Below are 15,211 nucleotides of genomic sequence, written 5' to 3' on the forward strand. Positions count from 1 at the left end.
GATTGAATTGATCGCCACAAACCTTTCAACCATCGGCCAATTCTATCCAATCGGCCCACCATCGCGGGCAAGTTCCTGCTTCCTTTTTCTCTTCCTTCCCTCGCTGTGTTGGACATTCAATCGACGCCGAGAAAAAGAAAGAAAAAGCCTCTACTTTCATTGATATTCGTGGTCTAGCTGGTCGATCCAGCTTTAAACTCTGTGAGAATTCACGATTATCGGCTGTTTAACCATTGAACCTACCTACCATTTCGAACAAGCCCTGGCGCAATGGCTCATCATGGCCATTGGCGCGACTCCCGGACCAGCAGGCTACTCAGAGCCAAGCGCCGCTTGGAAGTGCTCGAAGAAGCTGCGAAAGACGACAGTGGCTCACCGAGTATACTGATCAGTGGAGGCGAAATTCAAAATGAGCCTCTGGCATCTCCGGAGGATGTCATTCTTCCTGGAACTCCCCCCATACCCTGAAGATACGAACCTGATGAAACGACAAGAAGCCGACCAGACACAGAGTGTGGTCGTAGAAACGGTTTTGCAAGTGGTGGACACCAACTCTCATACTCTTTGGCAATCCGCTGGGGTTGATTTCCCGTTGACGCTTTCGGACCCTGCTTTTGGTACTGTTACCCTATCGGCTGGCGAAACTGCATTTGCATCGGAGGCTGCGTTGCTCGTTACATCCCCAACAGCTCTACCCATCGCTCAACAAACGAATGTAACGACCCCAACGTCCGAGGCTGTATCACATACAAGCAAGCCAACTGCGGCTGTTTCTTCGCCAAAGATTTCATCCGCTATCAGCTCCACACCAACATCCTCAATACCTCTCGTCTCGCCAGCATCCAATTCTACATCGTCGCCTACTGCATCCTCTCAAATTGCGAGCATTTACTCTACTTCATCCGCGTTTTCTTCAACAACATCTTCTAGCAGCTCAAGTACGTCAACAAGTTCATCCACCTGGTACGGAGGCTATGGTCAGACTATCGGTGGCACTAGCAGCGGATCATCACCGACCAGCACCAACTCAGAATCCTCATCAGGGTCAGACACAGCCTCTGACGCGACAACTCCAAAAATTGTTGGCGGTGTTGTTGGTAGTGTTGCCGGAGTTGCTCTACTTTTGTTGCTGATTTTGTTCCTGTTCCGCCGGCGCAGCCTCCAGCAAAAGGGCACGCAAGCCCTGCCATCATCATCGGATTCTGGTGCACGAGAAGTAGCCGAACGACGAACAAGCAAAGATCCTCTCTTTGGTGCGTCATATCTTGCACCCGCCTTCGTGAAGCGCTGGCGCCAGTCCACAATGAGTACCAAAACAGAGAGTACCGTATCTTCCACTCCAAGTGAGCGAGGCTTTCAAAAGATATCCGGACGCAAAATTGCTCCTGTTCTCACCCATGGGGGTGACGGCTTCGGTGGTGCGTCGACTGGTGATTCCCCAACCATACCAGATTCTCTCATCGGTCTGTCTCCCTCATCTCCCGGCGGCCCTCTTTCCTCGCCTTCACACGCACCACCAACGGCAACGCCATTTGGCATGCCGCTCGACACCAACGTCACACGCGAAGCCGGTGAAGAGAACGTCACCCCGACACGACCACGACAAGCCAACATCCCAGTCTCCAGCTCAGTCAATTTTAGTTGCCCAACGACCGTCACTCCTTCCCATCCAATTCCTCAACCCCAGAGTGCCGTACCGGTGGCTCCTCGAAAGGATCCACTGGGGCGCAGCTTTCCAAGTTTTGATGGGAGTCGCGACAGTCGCGGCAGCCGTTTCACGGAGAGCTTGGATCTGTGAGCTGGGCTGGAGTGCATTGTATGGGAATACGTGATACGAAAAAAAGCCGACGTTTTATGGGACGGAGAATTTCTTCGAATGCTTTGATTTTTAGCCAACATGTTTCGATATTTTCTCTTGGACGTTGTGATTCGGACCACGGATCATAGCGTCGCTGATTTTTTTTTACTTAGCTTTTGCTTTTTTGCTGCTGTTTTTCAGCCATCTTTCAACCCCTCGCCTACGCCCCCAAAAGTCGCGCTGTACGATCTTTCCGGGCTGGCGTGTCTGTCCTTTGAAAAGTGCTCTCATTTGTCACTTTTCCAATTTTCTCTCCTCGTCTGATAGATACCCCTTATTTCCTCCCCCTCATTTTGTCGCAAATATGTTGATCTGTTCATTTATCGCTCAAAAGAGCGAGTGTTGATATGATTATGAGCCACTTTGGGCTCCAATTCTTACTGTCTAAGTTAATTCTTAATTGAACCCTGAAATCAACGAAGAATATTGAATGTCGATCTCCCAGGGCAGGAGCCTAGAGGAGGCAGTGAAGACGTACGTACGTACGTACGTACGTAGCATTTACTTGGAGTGGTGTTTTTGAGGCTGTAAATTTAGGTTGCCAGCAGCCTGCCCGATCTGCTGCCTATACCTCAGCCACGCGATCTCGAGCTTACCTATATCACGTGATAGTATAAACGGACCTGCACCGCCACCGTTGCCACACCAAGTGTGGCTCAGTTGTGGCAACGGTCCCGGAACATCATGATCGCCTTGCTGCAGCTTTACTTGATTGAGGGAGTCTTTTACCCATGTCAGTCTGAATTGCTCCACTAACGCTTAGTATGATCAACTCTACACAATGATGCCTATTTCATGACGCAAAAGGCTTTCACTTTCGGGGCCTTGACCTTCATTACTTGCGGCTTCACAGCCCGAAACAAAGCCAAATGACGCACCGAGGCATTCATGGTTCCTTGCTGGAGTGCACGCACGGAGTCCGGAGCCCAGAATCCATACATCCAGAGTACCTTCGACAATGCTATACACCACCTGATCGAAGAAGGTTCAGCAATATCAGAGCGGAATGCAATTTTATTGGATCTACCCTTTACTTCGATGATACAAGGGGGCGCAGCACCCCACTCTGGGTCGCGGCGGCAAGCCCAACCTCATAATTCACACTTTATTGGACCGCTTCAACATGCGGGTCCTGAAACTAGAGGTTTCTGGGGAGTCATGATGATGGGTAGCGTCTCACTCAATCGAATCTAGATTCATCACAGCGCTAAAGCCGTCACCATGTGCTGGGTGTCAGGTTGTTTCTACTTCGCCCTGGGTTTAAAACATCTCCAGCTGGGTTGAGCTTGCACTCGCCACATTTGCCATCTACATCCTCGCGTACCTCGCACTTCGTGGCACAGTCGCCCGGGCCTTTTGATAATAGAGCACAGCCTCAATATTGTCTTGACCGTGAAGTCAGAAGGGTTGGGAATTGATCAGCACAGAATACGCATTGTTGCCCCTCCACTCCGTATCCAGATACAGCCTATGGATAAAACAAATTCCTCACTTGGCATCTTCTTAATTTCCATAGTGGATTGAAAGACTTGGTCAATGTTGATTTCCTCGGCGGCTCTGGGCATGAACACAGCCCCCCCTCGAGAGGGGATAACAGGACCTCCACCCCAGTTTTGGAACGGGCCTCCTGACGAGAGCATATCACCTTTGCATTAATTTCATACCGATCACCCCATCAATGCAATTTACACCTCATGGCTTCATCATCAAACTCCAATACGCCTCAACAGGGCTCGTTCTTGACTCCTGTGATCGAAACAGATCCTTCGGGTAGAGAGGTGAGCTATTCTAATACATAATGGGCGGCAAACTCGTACTAATCAATACAGCGTTCTTTATCTATCACACCTGTTGCTGCTGCATATAGCCCGACAGATCAACCTCACTCTCCCACATCTCCTGTATCCCCTGCATCCCCTACAAATTCACTTTCACCAGGTATGGCGTGGAATCCTGGCCATCCGGACCCGGCACGCCTGATGGTTCATAATGGCTTTCATCGGCCTTCATCGTCAATAGACGGAGACACATTACGTCCACGATCAGAGTCTTTTGCATCTACTGCACCTACAATGGGCTCCAGCCGGTCTAGAACTAATTCAGATGTCGATCCTTCACATACTAGCAAAGCCGTTTATGATGACGTGCCCTTGTCAGAGGCGCTGACACCGGATCCCCGGAATGAGGCTGATTTCCTGATCGAGAACAATCGCTTCGCCTTCTCACCCGGTCAGCTGAATAAGATGCAGAACCCAAAGTCTCTTGCTGCCTTCCATGCACTTGGTGGCTTGCAAGGATTGGAGCGGGGCTTGCGGACAGATCTCAGTGCAGGTCTCTCCAATGATGAAGTTGGATTGGAAGGCACAGTCGACTTCCAACAAGTGACACCTCCTTTATATAATAAACGACCTTCAATAAGCAAACCGCCTCTTGACAAGGACGTTGCCACACCGGCGCCAGCATCCGCTGGTGAAGGTTCACCATTCGAGGATCGCATTCGTGTTTTCAGCGAAAATCGACTGCCTGCTCGAAAGTCCACTGGCTTCTTGAAGCTTTTTTGGATTGCATACAACGATAAGATTATTATACTTTTGACTATCGCTGCGGTTGTCTCATTATCTTTGGGTATCTATGAGACTGTGGATGCAGGGACTGGTGTGGACTGGGTAGAAGGTGTGGCTATCTGCGTGGCCATTCTCATTGTCACGGTCGTCACGGCTGTCAATGATTGGCAAAAAGAACGACAATTTTCCAAACTCAATAAGAAGGTATGTGATAATAAAACGCCTGCTCTGTCAACTCTGACTAACCTTTTACAGAATGACGATCGTTACGTGAAGCTTATTAGGTCTGGCAGGTCTATGAAGCTATCTATCTACGATGTAATGGTTGGCGACGTGCTTCACCTTGAGCCTGGTGACTCAATTCCTGCGGACGGTGTTCTCATATCGGGCCATGGCGTGAAATGCGACGAGTCATCGGCCACAGGTGAATCCGATCAGATGAAAAAGCTAGACGGCCATGAGGTCTGGCAGCAAATTGTCGAGGGCTCTGCAACCAAAAAGATTGATCCATTCATGATATCTGGAAGTAATGTCCTCGAGGGCGTCGGTACTTATGTTGTCACTAGCGTTGGACCTTACTCTTCTCATGGTCGAATCATGATGTCGCTACAGACTACCAATGATCCTACGCCGCTTCAGGTTAAACTGGGTCGTCTCGCGAACTGGATTGGTTATCTGGGTTCAGCGTAAGTCTTACTATCAGTCCAATCAACACCTAGGCTGGTAACTAACTATCATTCTAGTGCCGCCCTTGTTTTGTTCCTCGTCCTCTTGTTCCGATTTGTGGCGGACCTCCCGAATCACCCCGACATAGGCCCTGCAGAAAAGGGAAAGGAATTCGTTGACATTTTGATTGTTGCTGTCACCGTTATCGTTGTAGCCATTCCTGGTATGTATCCTTTTCTCCAATCTTTTGGTCCTCATGCTAACCCTTTTCCCTTTGCAGAGGGTCTTCCACTGGCAGTGACACTTGCCCTTGCCTTTGCTACCACTCGCATGGTCAAGGAGAACAACCTGGTCCGTGTTCTTCGCGCCTGTGAAACCATGGGAAATGCCACTGTGATTTGCTCGGATAAGACGGGAACTTTGACACAGAACAAAATGACTGTTGTCGCCGGTACCTTGGGCACTAAGCAGAGTTTCAAATCTCCATCGGAGGACGAGGTCGATATTTCTGCCAAATCGACCGCCGAGTTTTTCAAATTGTGCTCAGTTCCTACACGGGATCTGATTATCAAGAGCGTTGCTTTGAACTCAACAGCCTTCGAGGACGAACGAGAAGGCCGGAAGCAGTTCGTCGGCAGCAAGACTGAAGTTGCACTTCTCCAAATGGCCCAGGATTATCTAGGCATGGATCTCACTTCTGAGCGTGGGTCTGCCGAGATTGTCCAGCTTATTCCTTTCGATTCTTCGCGCAAGTGTATGGGCGTCGTATACCGTCACCATGGTTCTGGATACAGACTTCTTGTTAAAGGTGCATCGGAAATTATGGTCGACGCTTGCAATACACAGATCACAGACATTGACATGACTGAGAAGAATCTGTGTGCAGTGTCATTGTCTGAGAAAGAGAGACAGGTGATTTTGGAAACCATTGACCATTACGCCACAAGGTCTCTTCGCACGATCGGTATCGTGTACAAGGACTTTGCCTCGTGGCCGCCAAAGGAGGCGAAATTACATGAAGATGATAATTCTGCGGCCGACTTTGACGATGTCTTCCGAGGCATGACTTGGGTCGGAGTTGTGGGAATCCAAGATCCCCTTCGTCCTGAGGTTCCCCAGGCGATTCGCAAGTGTCATTCTGCCGGTGTGCAGGTGAAGATGGTCACCGGTGATAATGTTGCAACTGCCACCGCGATTGCAACTTCCTGTGGCATTAAGACTGAAGATGGACTGGTCATGGAAGGTCCCAAGTTCCGAAAACTTTCGAATGAGGAGATGGATCTCGTGGTCCCCGTCTACAAGTCTTGGCGCGTTCTTCGCCAGATGACAAGCGTATCTTGGTTGAGCGCCTCAAGGCTCTTGGAGAGACAGTCGCTGTCACTGGTGATGGTACTAATGACGGCCCTGCTCTTCGCACCGCGGACGTCGGCTTCTCAATGGGAATTGCCGGTACCGAGGTCGCGAAGGAAGCCAGCTCAATAATCTTACTTGACGATAACTTCCGGTCCATTGTCACTGCTATTTCCTGGGGGCGAGCTGTCAACGACGCCGTTGCCAAATTTCTCCAATTTCAGATTACCGTCAATATCACGGCTGTCGTGTTGACATTTGTCTCTTCTGTCTACAGCAGCTCGAACAGCAGTGTTCTTAGTGCTGTACAGCTTCTCTGGGTGAACTTGATTATGGATACATTCGCTGCCCTGGCTTTGTGAGTATTCCTTTCTAACTTTCTTATTCTTTTCTCTCCCTTTCTAACCAGAAATAGGGCAACCGATGCTCCAACAGAGAAGATCCTTGACCGCAAACCCGTACCCAAAAGTGCTTCGCTCTTCACCTTGACGATGTGGAAAATGATCCTTGGCCAAGCAGTCTACCAACTCGCCATCACCTTCATGCTCTACTTTGCCGGTGACAAGCTTCTCGGGGCTCATCTGGACAGCGATGATCTGGAACTACGCTCGAAGCAACTCTCCACAGTTGTTTTCAATACATTCGTCTGGATGCAAATCTTCAATGAATTCAACAACCGTCGCCTTGATAATAAATTCAATATATTTGAGGGAATGCTACGGAACTACTGGTTCCTGGGTATTAACGCCGTAATGGTCGGCGGGCAAGTCATGATCATCTACGTTGGCGGCGCAGCCTTCGGCGTGACCCGACTGAGCGGCATTCTTTGGGGAATCTGTATCATCTGCGCGCTGGGCTGCTTGCCGTGGGCTGTGGTTCTGCGCATACTACCTGACCGACATTTTGGTATTGTTTTCAATGCTGTTGTCCATGCGATGTCATTCGTCCTGCGACCTATTGCCAAAGGATTCAATGCTTTCGCCCGCGGTACAAAGGCTACTTTCCGACCTTTAGCGCGCACGACTCGTCGGGTGTTCACTCGACCTGGAAAGCAGACTAACGAAAATGAGCAGGAGTTGTCCAACAACTCTGCTGTCAAAATGTCTCATGTTATCGATGAAGAAGCCCCGGCTCCTGCTCCGGCGAAGCTGGCTCGGCAGGAAAGTCCTGAGCGTCCGCAAACGCCACCGGCGCTTGCTGTACCTCCGATTACGGTTACGATTTCACCTTAATGTTTTTCTTTTTCTTTTCCTCTTATATGGCTTTGTATTTATGCTTCTGGATCCTGTCATAGAGCGGGTGTTATTGGGCGGCTATTAGCGTTGACTTAATTGCATCATAGATCACGGACTTACAGATATACGAATGGGATACCCCTCGAATATGTACTTTTAAGGATACTCTACAACAATCATCTATGTTTATTCTCACTTTCTGCCCTCTGACCGTCAATATGTCCATTGACTTTTGGCGAGTTTAGCTTCGAACCTACAAGGATCGAAGCAAAAGAATGTCAAATGAAGTATAATATCAATTCTCGAGGCTTTTTGTCATGCTAGAAAAAGATGATTAGCTCATCTGCTGTTTCAAGAAAAAGAAATTCAAACGCACAATCATAAATGGATATCACAAAGAAAAGGGAGGTGTGTCATGAGCGACGACTGGGATGGAAACAAATGCCGGACGGTTCTCCTATTCACGTTAGTATGCCACTTCAGTCAATTGGTGTCTGTCCCGGAGAAGGGTTTATATCGGGGTCGATGGTACCAAATGAAGGGTTGGATCTGACTCCAGTCACAAGGCCATGAAGTGATGCAGTAACGCCATACCCATTGTCGGCATGCGACGAGAGGATGCGAGCCTGGGAACGTAGGGTGGTGATCATGCTGTTGGCCATGCCAATCTCAGCGGGTGTAACAGAAGCACGTGCTGAGGTGCTGAATCGAGAATGCTGGATATCGTCGGCAATGCCGTGGAGCATGGCGACTGCCTCGTCGTAGAGCTTGGTGCGACTGATGTCAATAAGCACGCTGTTGACCGATTCGATCCTTGTGAGGAAACCCTCGAGGTTGGACGAGAACTCGCTGAGTGGCATGGTGAATAGATACCTGTGCAAGACGTCAGTGGGAGTGAAGAGTACTAGAGTAGACGGGGGAGCTTTGGGGGAAGTTAGTAAAGTGAGCTGAAGTGAGCAAATATCGTGGTGGTGGTGGTGGCTTGTCTACTCCATTCACTGCGGCCAAGCTCGAGGCCTTAAATATTTCTCCCACTAGGATCTTATCATATGTAGACTACTCATAAAGCCCTTCGGGGAACAATGGATGATAGAGAAAACGACTGAGACATAGTTGCACCATCTGGGAATGGGACTAGAAAAAGCATTGGCTGGGTAAAACTCTACAATAGAAGACTCTTTGTTTTCTATACTGTTTTCGAATATGAGCTCACTCATTGTCTGCTTGAGTACAAGACAAGACAATTCGAAGGGAGTTGTCATGATGGTCTCACCTCATTGTCACAGAGCCTCCTCTTTGTTAAGATAATTTAAACTTGTTTTTTCGGCCCTTTTTCAATACGTATTACTCCTTTTACCAATGAAGTAGAGTTAGCTACATAATAACAAAGCGAAATCTTGAATATGATTGAGGAAGTTTACGAGTAGTAAGTGAGCTGGAGCTGCAGGTAACTACTAGTTAAGTGTGACTAAGTTACTGCATGGTCACTATTTGCGCTAAAATTGAAAACTTCTTATAGTATCTAGTATACAATATTATCATCACAGACGCGCAACCAACTTGGTTCCTGATACCTGCCCCTGACGAAGCATTTCAAGTCCTGTGGCCAAATTTTCTAGCCCTGGGTCAATGATTTTCAAAGGTGGCGGTCTTAGCTGCGTAACAATAGTGGGAAATGTTGAATAAAAACGACGTAGCGCTTCATTATCAGACGGTATTTTCTGGAACTTTGGTCCGAAGGGAGGAAGCCATTGAAATTCCGACCCAAAAACAGTGTATCCAAGTATGAATTCGATTTGCACTCCATCCATGGTGGATTTTCCACTGTCAAGTAATGTTACCACCTTCCCCTTGTTTTTCCGGACACATTTCGCGCAAAACTCGGTCGAATTGCCTTCAGAAAAGCAGTCCATCGCCCGGTCGAGGTTGGGATATGCTCGAATTATCTGGTCAACAGCCGCTTGGTCTCTATAATCGAAGACCTCGTCTGCGCCATATCTTTTCACCAGGTCAAAAGAGCGTGGTGATGCCGTGGCCACGACTGTCAGGCCCGCTAGCTTAGCAAGCTGGATGGAATAAATGCCGGCTGCAGTTGCGCCTGAATATATCAGGATTGGCGTGTCTCCCCGACTCGGACCTTGCCCTTGATTCGCATTCTCTGCAAGCCAAGGAACATCCAATCGCGTGTTCAATGCAAGCATCGCAGTAATGGCCGAAACACCAAATGTAGTCGCATCTTCGTCGCTAACCCCAGGCGGAACTTTCCAAGCCAAATCACCACTTGTTTTGAGGTATTGGGCGAATGATCCACGATCGGGAAACAATCCACCATGAACCATTCCAGCTATCCTGTCACCAACAGCCCATTTATTGGCTGCTTGAGACCCAACTTTCGCCACAGTCCCCGCAAAATCGCAGCCGATGATAGCTCCTCGTGGGGAGAGAATATCGACATGTTTAAAATCCGTAGGGTTAAGTGCGACCCAGGCTACCCGAACCAAGACTTCGTTCTCTGATATAGATGGAATGGGAATTGATTTGATCTTCACTCCACTGCCGGATGATTTTCCAAGACCATAATTTGCAAGTCGAGTCAAAGTTGAACGATCCCCGACCAGGGCCTCCATCACGTTTGAAAGGCCAGCCATGTCGATTTAGAAAAGAAGATGGGAAGAATAGAAAGGAATAATCCAGCCACCCAAACCTATAGGCTATCTTTATCGTGAGTTGAAGCTCCTAGCGGACGATCCCCATGCCGACGGGGCTTTCGGTTATGCCGAGTGTTGAATAATCGCATCTTGTTTCGACCCTAGATTCCCCTGTGGAGATGAGTTTATTTTGTTTTGCCACTCCTATCACTCCCCTCTCGATCGACCAATCAAACTCCTCATTTCCTCATTTCCCCAGCCCGAGGTTCAACAAGGCGGTGAGTCGGGCTCGCAAACGACGCCCCTTTCATCGAAGTGGGTTTCTCCTGTGGGACTTGCTCGCTCGTACTGGTGTCCGTGTCGAGTATGCTCTTCGCTAGCTTATCCCGGGTCCGTTCCGGACTTTAGTCTTTCTTCTCGATGGCGTGGCTTTCGCTGAGATGCAGTTCCTCGGTTTCCCCGCAATCATTCCCCTAACAGGCTAACATACTCTTACGGCCGGTAAATCGACCCTTGCTTTCTACCTCTGGGATGAAAACTTACCGAGGCATTCCATTCTGATTACCAGATCCAAATATAAGAGAGACTCGGCGCGCCACTCCAGCTGCATCATCTATATTTTCCCAAGTTTGAATCATTCACCATCATGGAAGAGGATTACGACGTGGTCATCATTGGCGCCGGCATTTCTGGCATCAACGCTGCCTACCGCCTGCAATCTCAATTTCCGAAGCTTCGCTATGCTATTATAGAGGCACGCGAAAACGTCGGAGGTACCTGGGATCTTTTCAAATATCCCGGCATCCGGTCCGACTCGGACCTCTTTACATTCGGCTTTGCCTGGCACCCTTGGGATCAGGACAATCCAATCGCTCATGGCCATTCGATTGTCAAGTATCTGAAAAATGCCGCTGAGGAACATGGCATCGCAGAGAACATTCTCTTCAAACATCGCGTTATTGGTGCTGACTGGTCATCGGTTGACAACAAATGGTCACTCAGCGTTGAACACGAGCAGCAATCCAAATCCCTAACAGCCAGGTTTCTAGTGTTCGGTACTGGATATTATGACTACAACACTCCTCTACAGACTGAGATACCGGGGCTAGATCAGTTTCAAGGACAAGTCATCCACCCGCAATTCTGGCCAGAGGATCTTGACTATAGTGACAAAAAGATCGTCATTATTGGAAGTGGCGCCACGGCTGTGACGCTTCTCCCGAAGCTGGCCGAGAAAGCAAATGTGACAATGTTACAGCGCAGCCCGACCTACATTCTGTCCGTGCCAAACAGAGCCAATTCCTGGCTGAGCTCAATACTCCCAACGTCGCTCCATCGCCGACTTCAACGAATTCGATTTCTCTACATATCTCGATATTTCTTCCTATTTTGTCAATCCTTCCCAAGCTTCTCCAGCTGGCTTCTTGGTCGATCCATGACTCGACAACTTCCTAAACACATTCCTTCAAACCCGCACTTCCAACCTCGCTACAACCCATGGGAACAACGTCTTTGCGTGTGTCCAGATGGCGATTTCTTCAAAAGTCTTCATACAGGCCGAGCAGATGTGAAGACCGACACAATTCGCAACGTCTCTTCGTCGTCAATAGAACTAAATTCTGGCGAGGCGCTTGATGCTGATATAATTGTCACTGCTACGGGACTCCGTCTGCAAGCTGCGGGTGGCATTTCTCTCTGCGTCGATGGTGTGCCTCAACATATTCCTGACAAATTCACTTGGCACGGCATGATGTTGCAGGATCTACCCAATCTTGCCTTCCTTCTGGGTTATGTCAATGCATCTTGGACCCTTGGTGCAGATGCGACATCACAATTTATCTGCCGGCTGTTGAAAGAGATGGAAGATCGCGGTGTCAAAGCTTCTGTCCCAAGAGTAGAGGCAGACATTGCAGCAATTATGGCTCCTCGTCGCCTATTGAATTTGAACTCTACATATGTTATGAAGGCAAAAGACAATTTCCCCAAGGCAGGTGATCAGGGACCTTGGCAGCCACGTGATAACTATTTCGATGATATGAAGTTCGCTCAAAGGGGAACACTCGAAGGATTGGAATTCCTTGGGGCGAAGAAGACCTTGTAAATATCACATTGCTTTTCTATGACTTTATTGTAGTCAGGTAGCTACAACATATTATTTCGAAAATTCCTCATAATGCTTCCAGTCTTTCGAGTTAATAGGATAAGAAGAGTCACCATATTTAGGAGAACCTCTTGTGGGGGTACCTCGCAGCAAGTCCAAAGGCACATGGGTTGTTGAAAGACGATAATTTGTCAATCAAAGTGCAGAATTGATGAACAAAGACTCGGACACAAAGCCCCAAAAGGCTTTTTTAGAAAATGTTAAGAGAATTTCATTATTTAAAGTCCCCTTTTTGACGAAGAATTCTATTCACTCGTGCCTCATGTTGATGGTTGTCTCGGGAAACAAATATCAAAGGACTACTACTAGTACTTACTTACTTACGGACCAACATCAGACATATAAAGATCCGAAACTACGCGAAGTCTTCCTGAAATTTTAAGCCCGAGACTTAAAATCCCGGTGAATCAAATACCGTTATCTCTTTGGGATATTATCGAGCTATGAGTTCCGTTGGCTCGGCCCCATTTTTGATGGTCATGCCATTTATCACCGATCGCCTTCGTTCGATCGTTCACATTCTCGCCTGTCACTGTGCGGGCATCTCGGGGGGGGTTAAAGAATGATATTCCTATTAAGATTATCCATATTTGTGGTATAATCTCGACCATGCTTGAGTCCAACTCTAATCTGAACATCGACGAGATCAACACTGGCACAGCGATTGATGTCATGGATGGTCAGGTCAACCTGCTCAAAGACCATACGAGACAGTCTCCTGAGGCTTTAACTGCTTTCAAGAAACTGCTATCTAAAGTTATTGACTTACTACGCGAGATAAGGGAAGCTCGAGATCTAGCTGAGCCTCCTAAGAGTCCCGAATGGGTCGAAGCGGTATGGGAGAATTTTAATAAGGCCGTGGACGAGCATGCTTCTGAATCGGAAGACACTGATGGCATAAGGGATCTTTACAATAACTTAATGAATCGATTTATTTTGGAGGACCAAGAGAGATGCATGATTTCAAAAAGATATGATCCCAGGCGGTCCCTTAAGGTCCTGGTAGTTGTGGAGGATCTCACACGTGGATGAATCAAGCTTCGTGACACGCCGCCATAAATTCGCTGTAGCGAGAAATATAAGCTACAAGATTTATCTCATGGTATCGCGCTGTCTGATATTTATTATAGAAGTTCACATCAAATGTCGCTGCTTCTTTTTTTGCAGATACTTACTCGGCTATTGCGCATTTTGATTCCTAGGTTTCTTCGGGTCATGTTTTTAAAAGTTTATACCGCCATCACCTATTTAAAGCTGCAGGCAATTATTATCGAAATTAAAAGACAATTCCGTTATATATTTTAACTTCCCAATTGCACCTCGTTGCTTAGTATCCGCTCGGCTTTTTAAAGGACTAGGTGGCGAATTAGATGGGCTTGGCTCTAGGTATTCTGTTACTGCGAAGGAGTAAAAAGTATAGAGCATAAAACCGGTAAAACTCATAAGGTCCATGTGACGTATTGCCATGAAAAAGCCACGCTGCTGCTGATGGATTTAGTTTCCCCATGAAAGATCCCACTCGAATTTGAAGCCCGGAATAGGCAGGCTGCGCCGGCTCCATACGACCTCGAGTTTGGTATTTTTTTCATCAGGAGCTACCCGATCTAACATCAGAATCAAAGTGTTTTTCTACTTCACATGTCATATCCACATGGCCACATCGTCCGAATTGCCATTGTGGGCCTTGCGAGTATCGAAACAAGGGGCATGTTTTGGGCATGTATGGCCAGGCATAGGATAAACATGAGACTTACATATTCATCGGGGTGATTAGCTAGCTACTGGTCCTTCCTATTCTTGATGAAGAAGAACAAAAGTTGCTAAGCAGACGCACTAGAAAATACCCGATGGAAATTCTCTACGCACCGAAATATAGCGAAAACGATACGGGGCTCACCATCATATGAATAGCGCATAAGGTTTGTCAATATTGAGTCTTGTAGATCAAATTAATTGCAGTTGTTCCGGGGTCGAGGATTGCGTGTGCACCTTATGCATTGGCACAATTTTCCAATGAAGGGGATCATAAAGAGTTCAGTACCACTTAGTATTTGCAACACTGCAGGGTCTAGCTCGTGATCTACTTAGTTCAAGACTGGATAAAACCTGCATTCTGGTGCAATTCTATTTAGAGTCAATCCCTTGATTTGTTCGATTCCTGCTCTGTCACTCCCTGGTGGAGTGGTTTCATCATCGGTTGGATCTGCGCCTAGCCTAGGATCGACAACACATGGGGCTGCGGAGACGAACTCAAGCCCCATGAGGGACTTTGTGCCTTGCACTGCATAAATTGGAAAGCTTGGAGCTCAAAACATGATCTGTGTCGGACCATTGATTGGCGAGGTGGTTCCTGGAAAGCTTGGTCCGCGGATCCGGACAAAACTTAGCCATTTTCGGGTGCCCGAGTCCATTTTTAGGCCACTGAGGTGATCGAGGTCCAGAATATGGCGGGAGATCCGCATGGATTCCATCTTTAATTACACTAGTTTTGTCTAGTAGTTGCTATGAGTAGACCTGTAGGTGACGAGTATACTGGCCATCCTTACGCCCGCGACCGTAAAACCAAGCAGGTGCATGTGCATTTGTCAAACCGTTCAAGTCATGAGTTGCTTCTATATTTGATTTCAGGTAATACTTGCCCAGGTGCCTTTCATTTCATTTCATTCTTCTGTTTTTTTTTTCTCTTGTTCTCTCTATATTTAGACCCGTACGATTATTCCTTGACAACT

General features: G+C 47.8%; 6 protein-coding genes across 6 annotated transcripts; 4 read left to right on the forward strand and 2 right to left on the reverse strand.

Annotated features, from left to right (window-relative positions):
- Positions 1–409: 409 nt before the first annotated feature.
- On the forward strand, positions 410–1,798 carry N7481_004089 (uncharacterized protein; the record flags this gene model as incomplete). The annotated part of the gene is made up of 1 exon (XM_057263308.1): positions 410–1,798. One exon carries the CDS (start codon positions 410–412, stop codon positions 1,796–1,798), a length of 1,389 nt encoding a protein of 462 aa, XP_057124969.1.
- Positions 1,799–3,552: 1,754 nt separating this feature from the next.
- pmcB (putative calcium-translocating P-type ATPase(PMCA-type)) lies at positions 3,553–7,670 on the forward strand (the record flags this gene model as incomplete). The annotated part of the gene is made up of 7 exons (XM_057263309.1): positions 3,553–3,636; positions 3,688–4,626; positions 4,678–5,108; positions 5,166–5,311; positions 5,369–6,331; positions 6,391–6,796; positions 6,854–7,670. The coding sequence occupies 7 exons, from the start codon at positions 3,553–3,555 to the stop codon at positions 7,668–7,670; spliced, it is 3,786 nt and encodes a 1,261-aa protein (XP_057124970.1).
- Positions 7,671–8,152: 482 nt separating this feature from the next.
- On the reverse strand, positions 8,153–8,533 carry N7481_004091 (uncharacterized protein; the record flags this gene model as incomplete). Its single annotated transcript, XM_057263310.1, has 1 exon — positions 8,153–8,533. One exon carries the CDS (start codon positions 8,531–8,533, stop codon positions 8,153–8,155), a length of 381 nt encoding a protein of 126 aa, XP_057124971.1.
- A 681-nt stretch (positions 8,534–9,214) lies between these two features.
- N7481_004092 (zinc-binding alcohol dehydrogenase family protein) lies at positions 9,215–10,321 on the reverse strand (the record flags this gene model as incomplete). Its single annotated transcript, XM_057263311.1, has 1 exon — positions 9,215–10,321. The coding sequence occupies one exon, from the start codon at positions 10,319–10,321 to the stop codon at positions 9,215–9,217; it is 1,107 nt and encodes a 368-aa protein (XP_057124972.1).
- A 646-nt stretch (positions 10,322–10,967) lies between these two features.
- Positions 10,968–12,422, forward strand: N7481_004093 (flavin-containing monooxygenase; the record flags this gene model as incomplete). The annotated part of the gene is made up of 1 exon (XM_057263312.1): positions 10,968–12,422. One exon carries the CDS (start codon positions 10,968–10,970, stop codon positions 12,420–12,422), a length of 1,455 nt encoding a protein of 484 aa, XP_057124973.1.
- A 669-nt stretch (positions 12,423–13,091) lies between these two features.
- N7481_004094 (uncharacterized protein) lies at positions 13,092–13,514 on the forward strand (the record flags this gene model as incomplete). The annotated part of the gene is made up of 1 exon (XM_057263313.1): positions 13,092–13,514. The coding sequence occupies one exon, from the start codon at positions 13,092–13,094 to the stop codon at positions 13,512–13,514; it is 423 nt and encodes a 140-aa protein (XP_057124974.1).
- Positions 13,515–15,211: the final 1,697 nt, after the last annotated feature.

This window comes from Penicillium waksmanii (assembly GCF_028829765.1).
Source record: "Penicillium waksmanii strain IBT 27052 chromosome Unknown utg000004l:1.0-5674109.0:1.0-5678898.0, whole genome shotgun sequence".
Classification (NCBI taxonomy): Eukaryota; Fungi; Ascomycota; class Eurotiomycetes; order Eurotiales; family Aspergillaceae; genus Penicillium; species Penicillium waksmanii.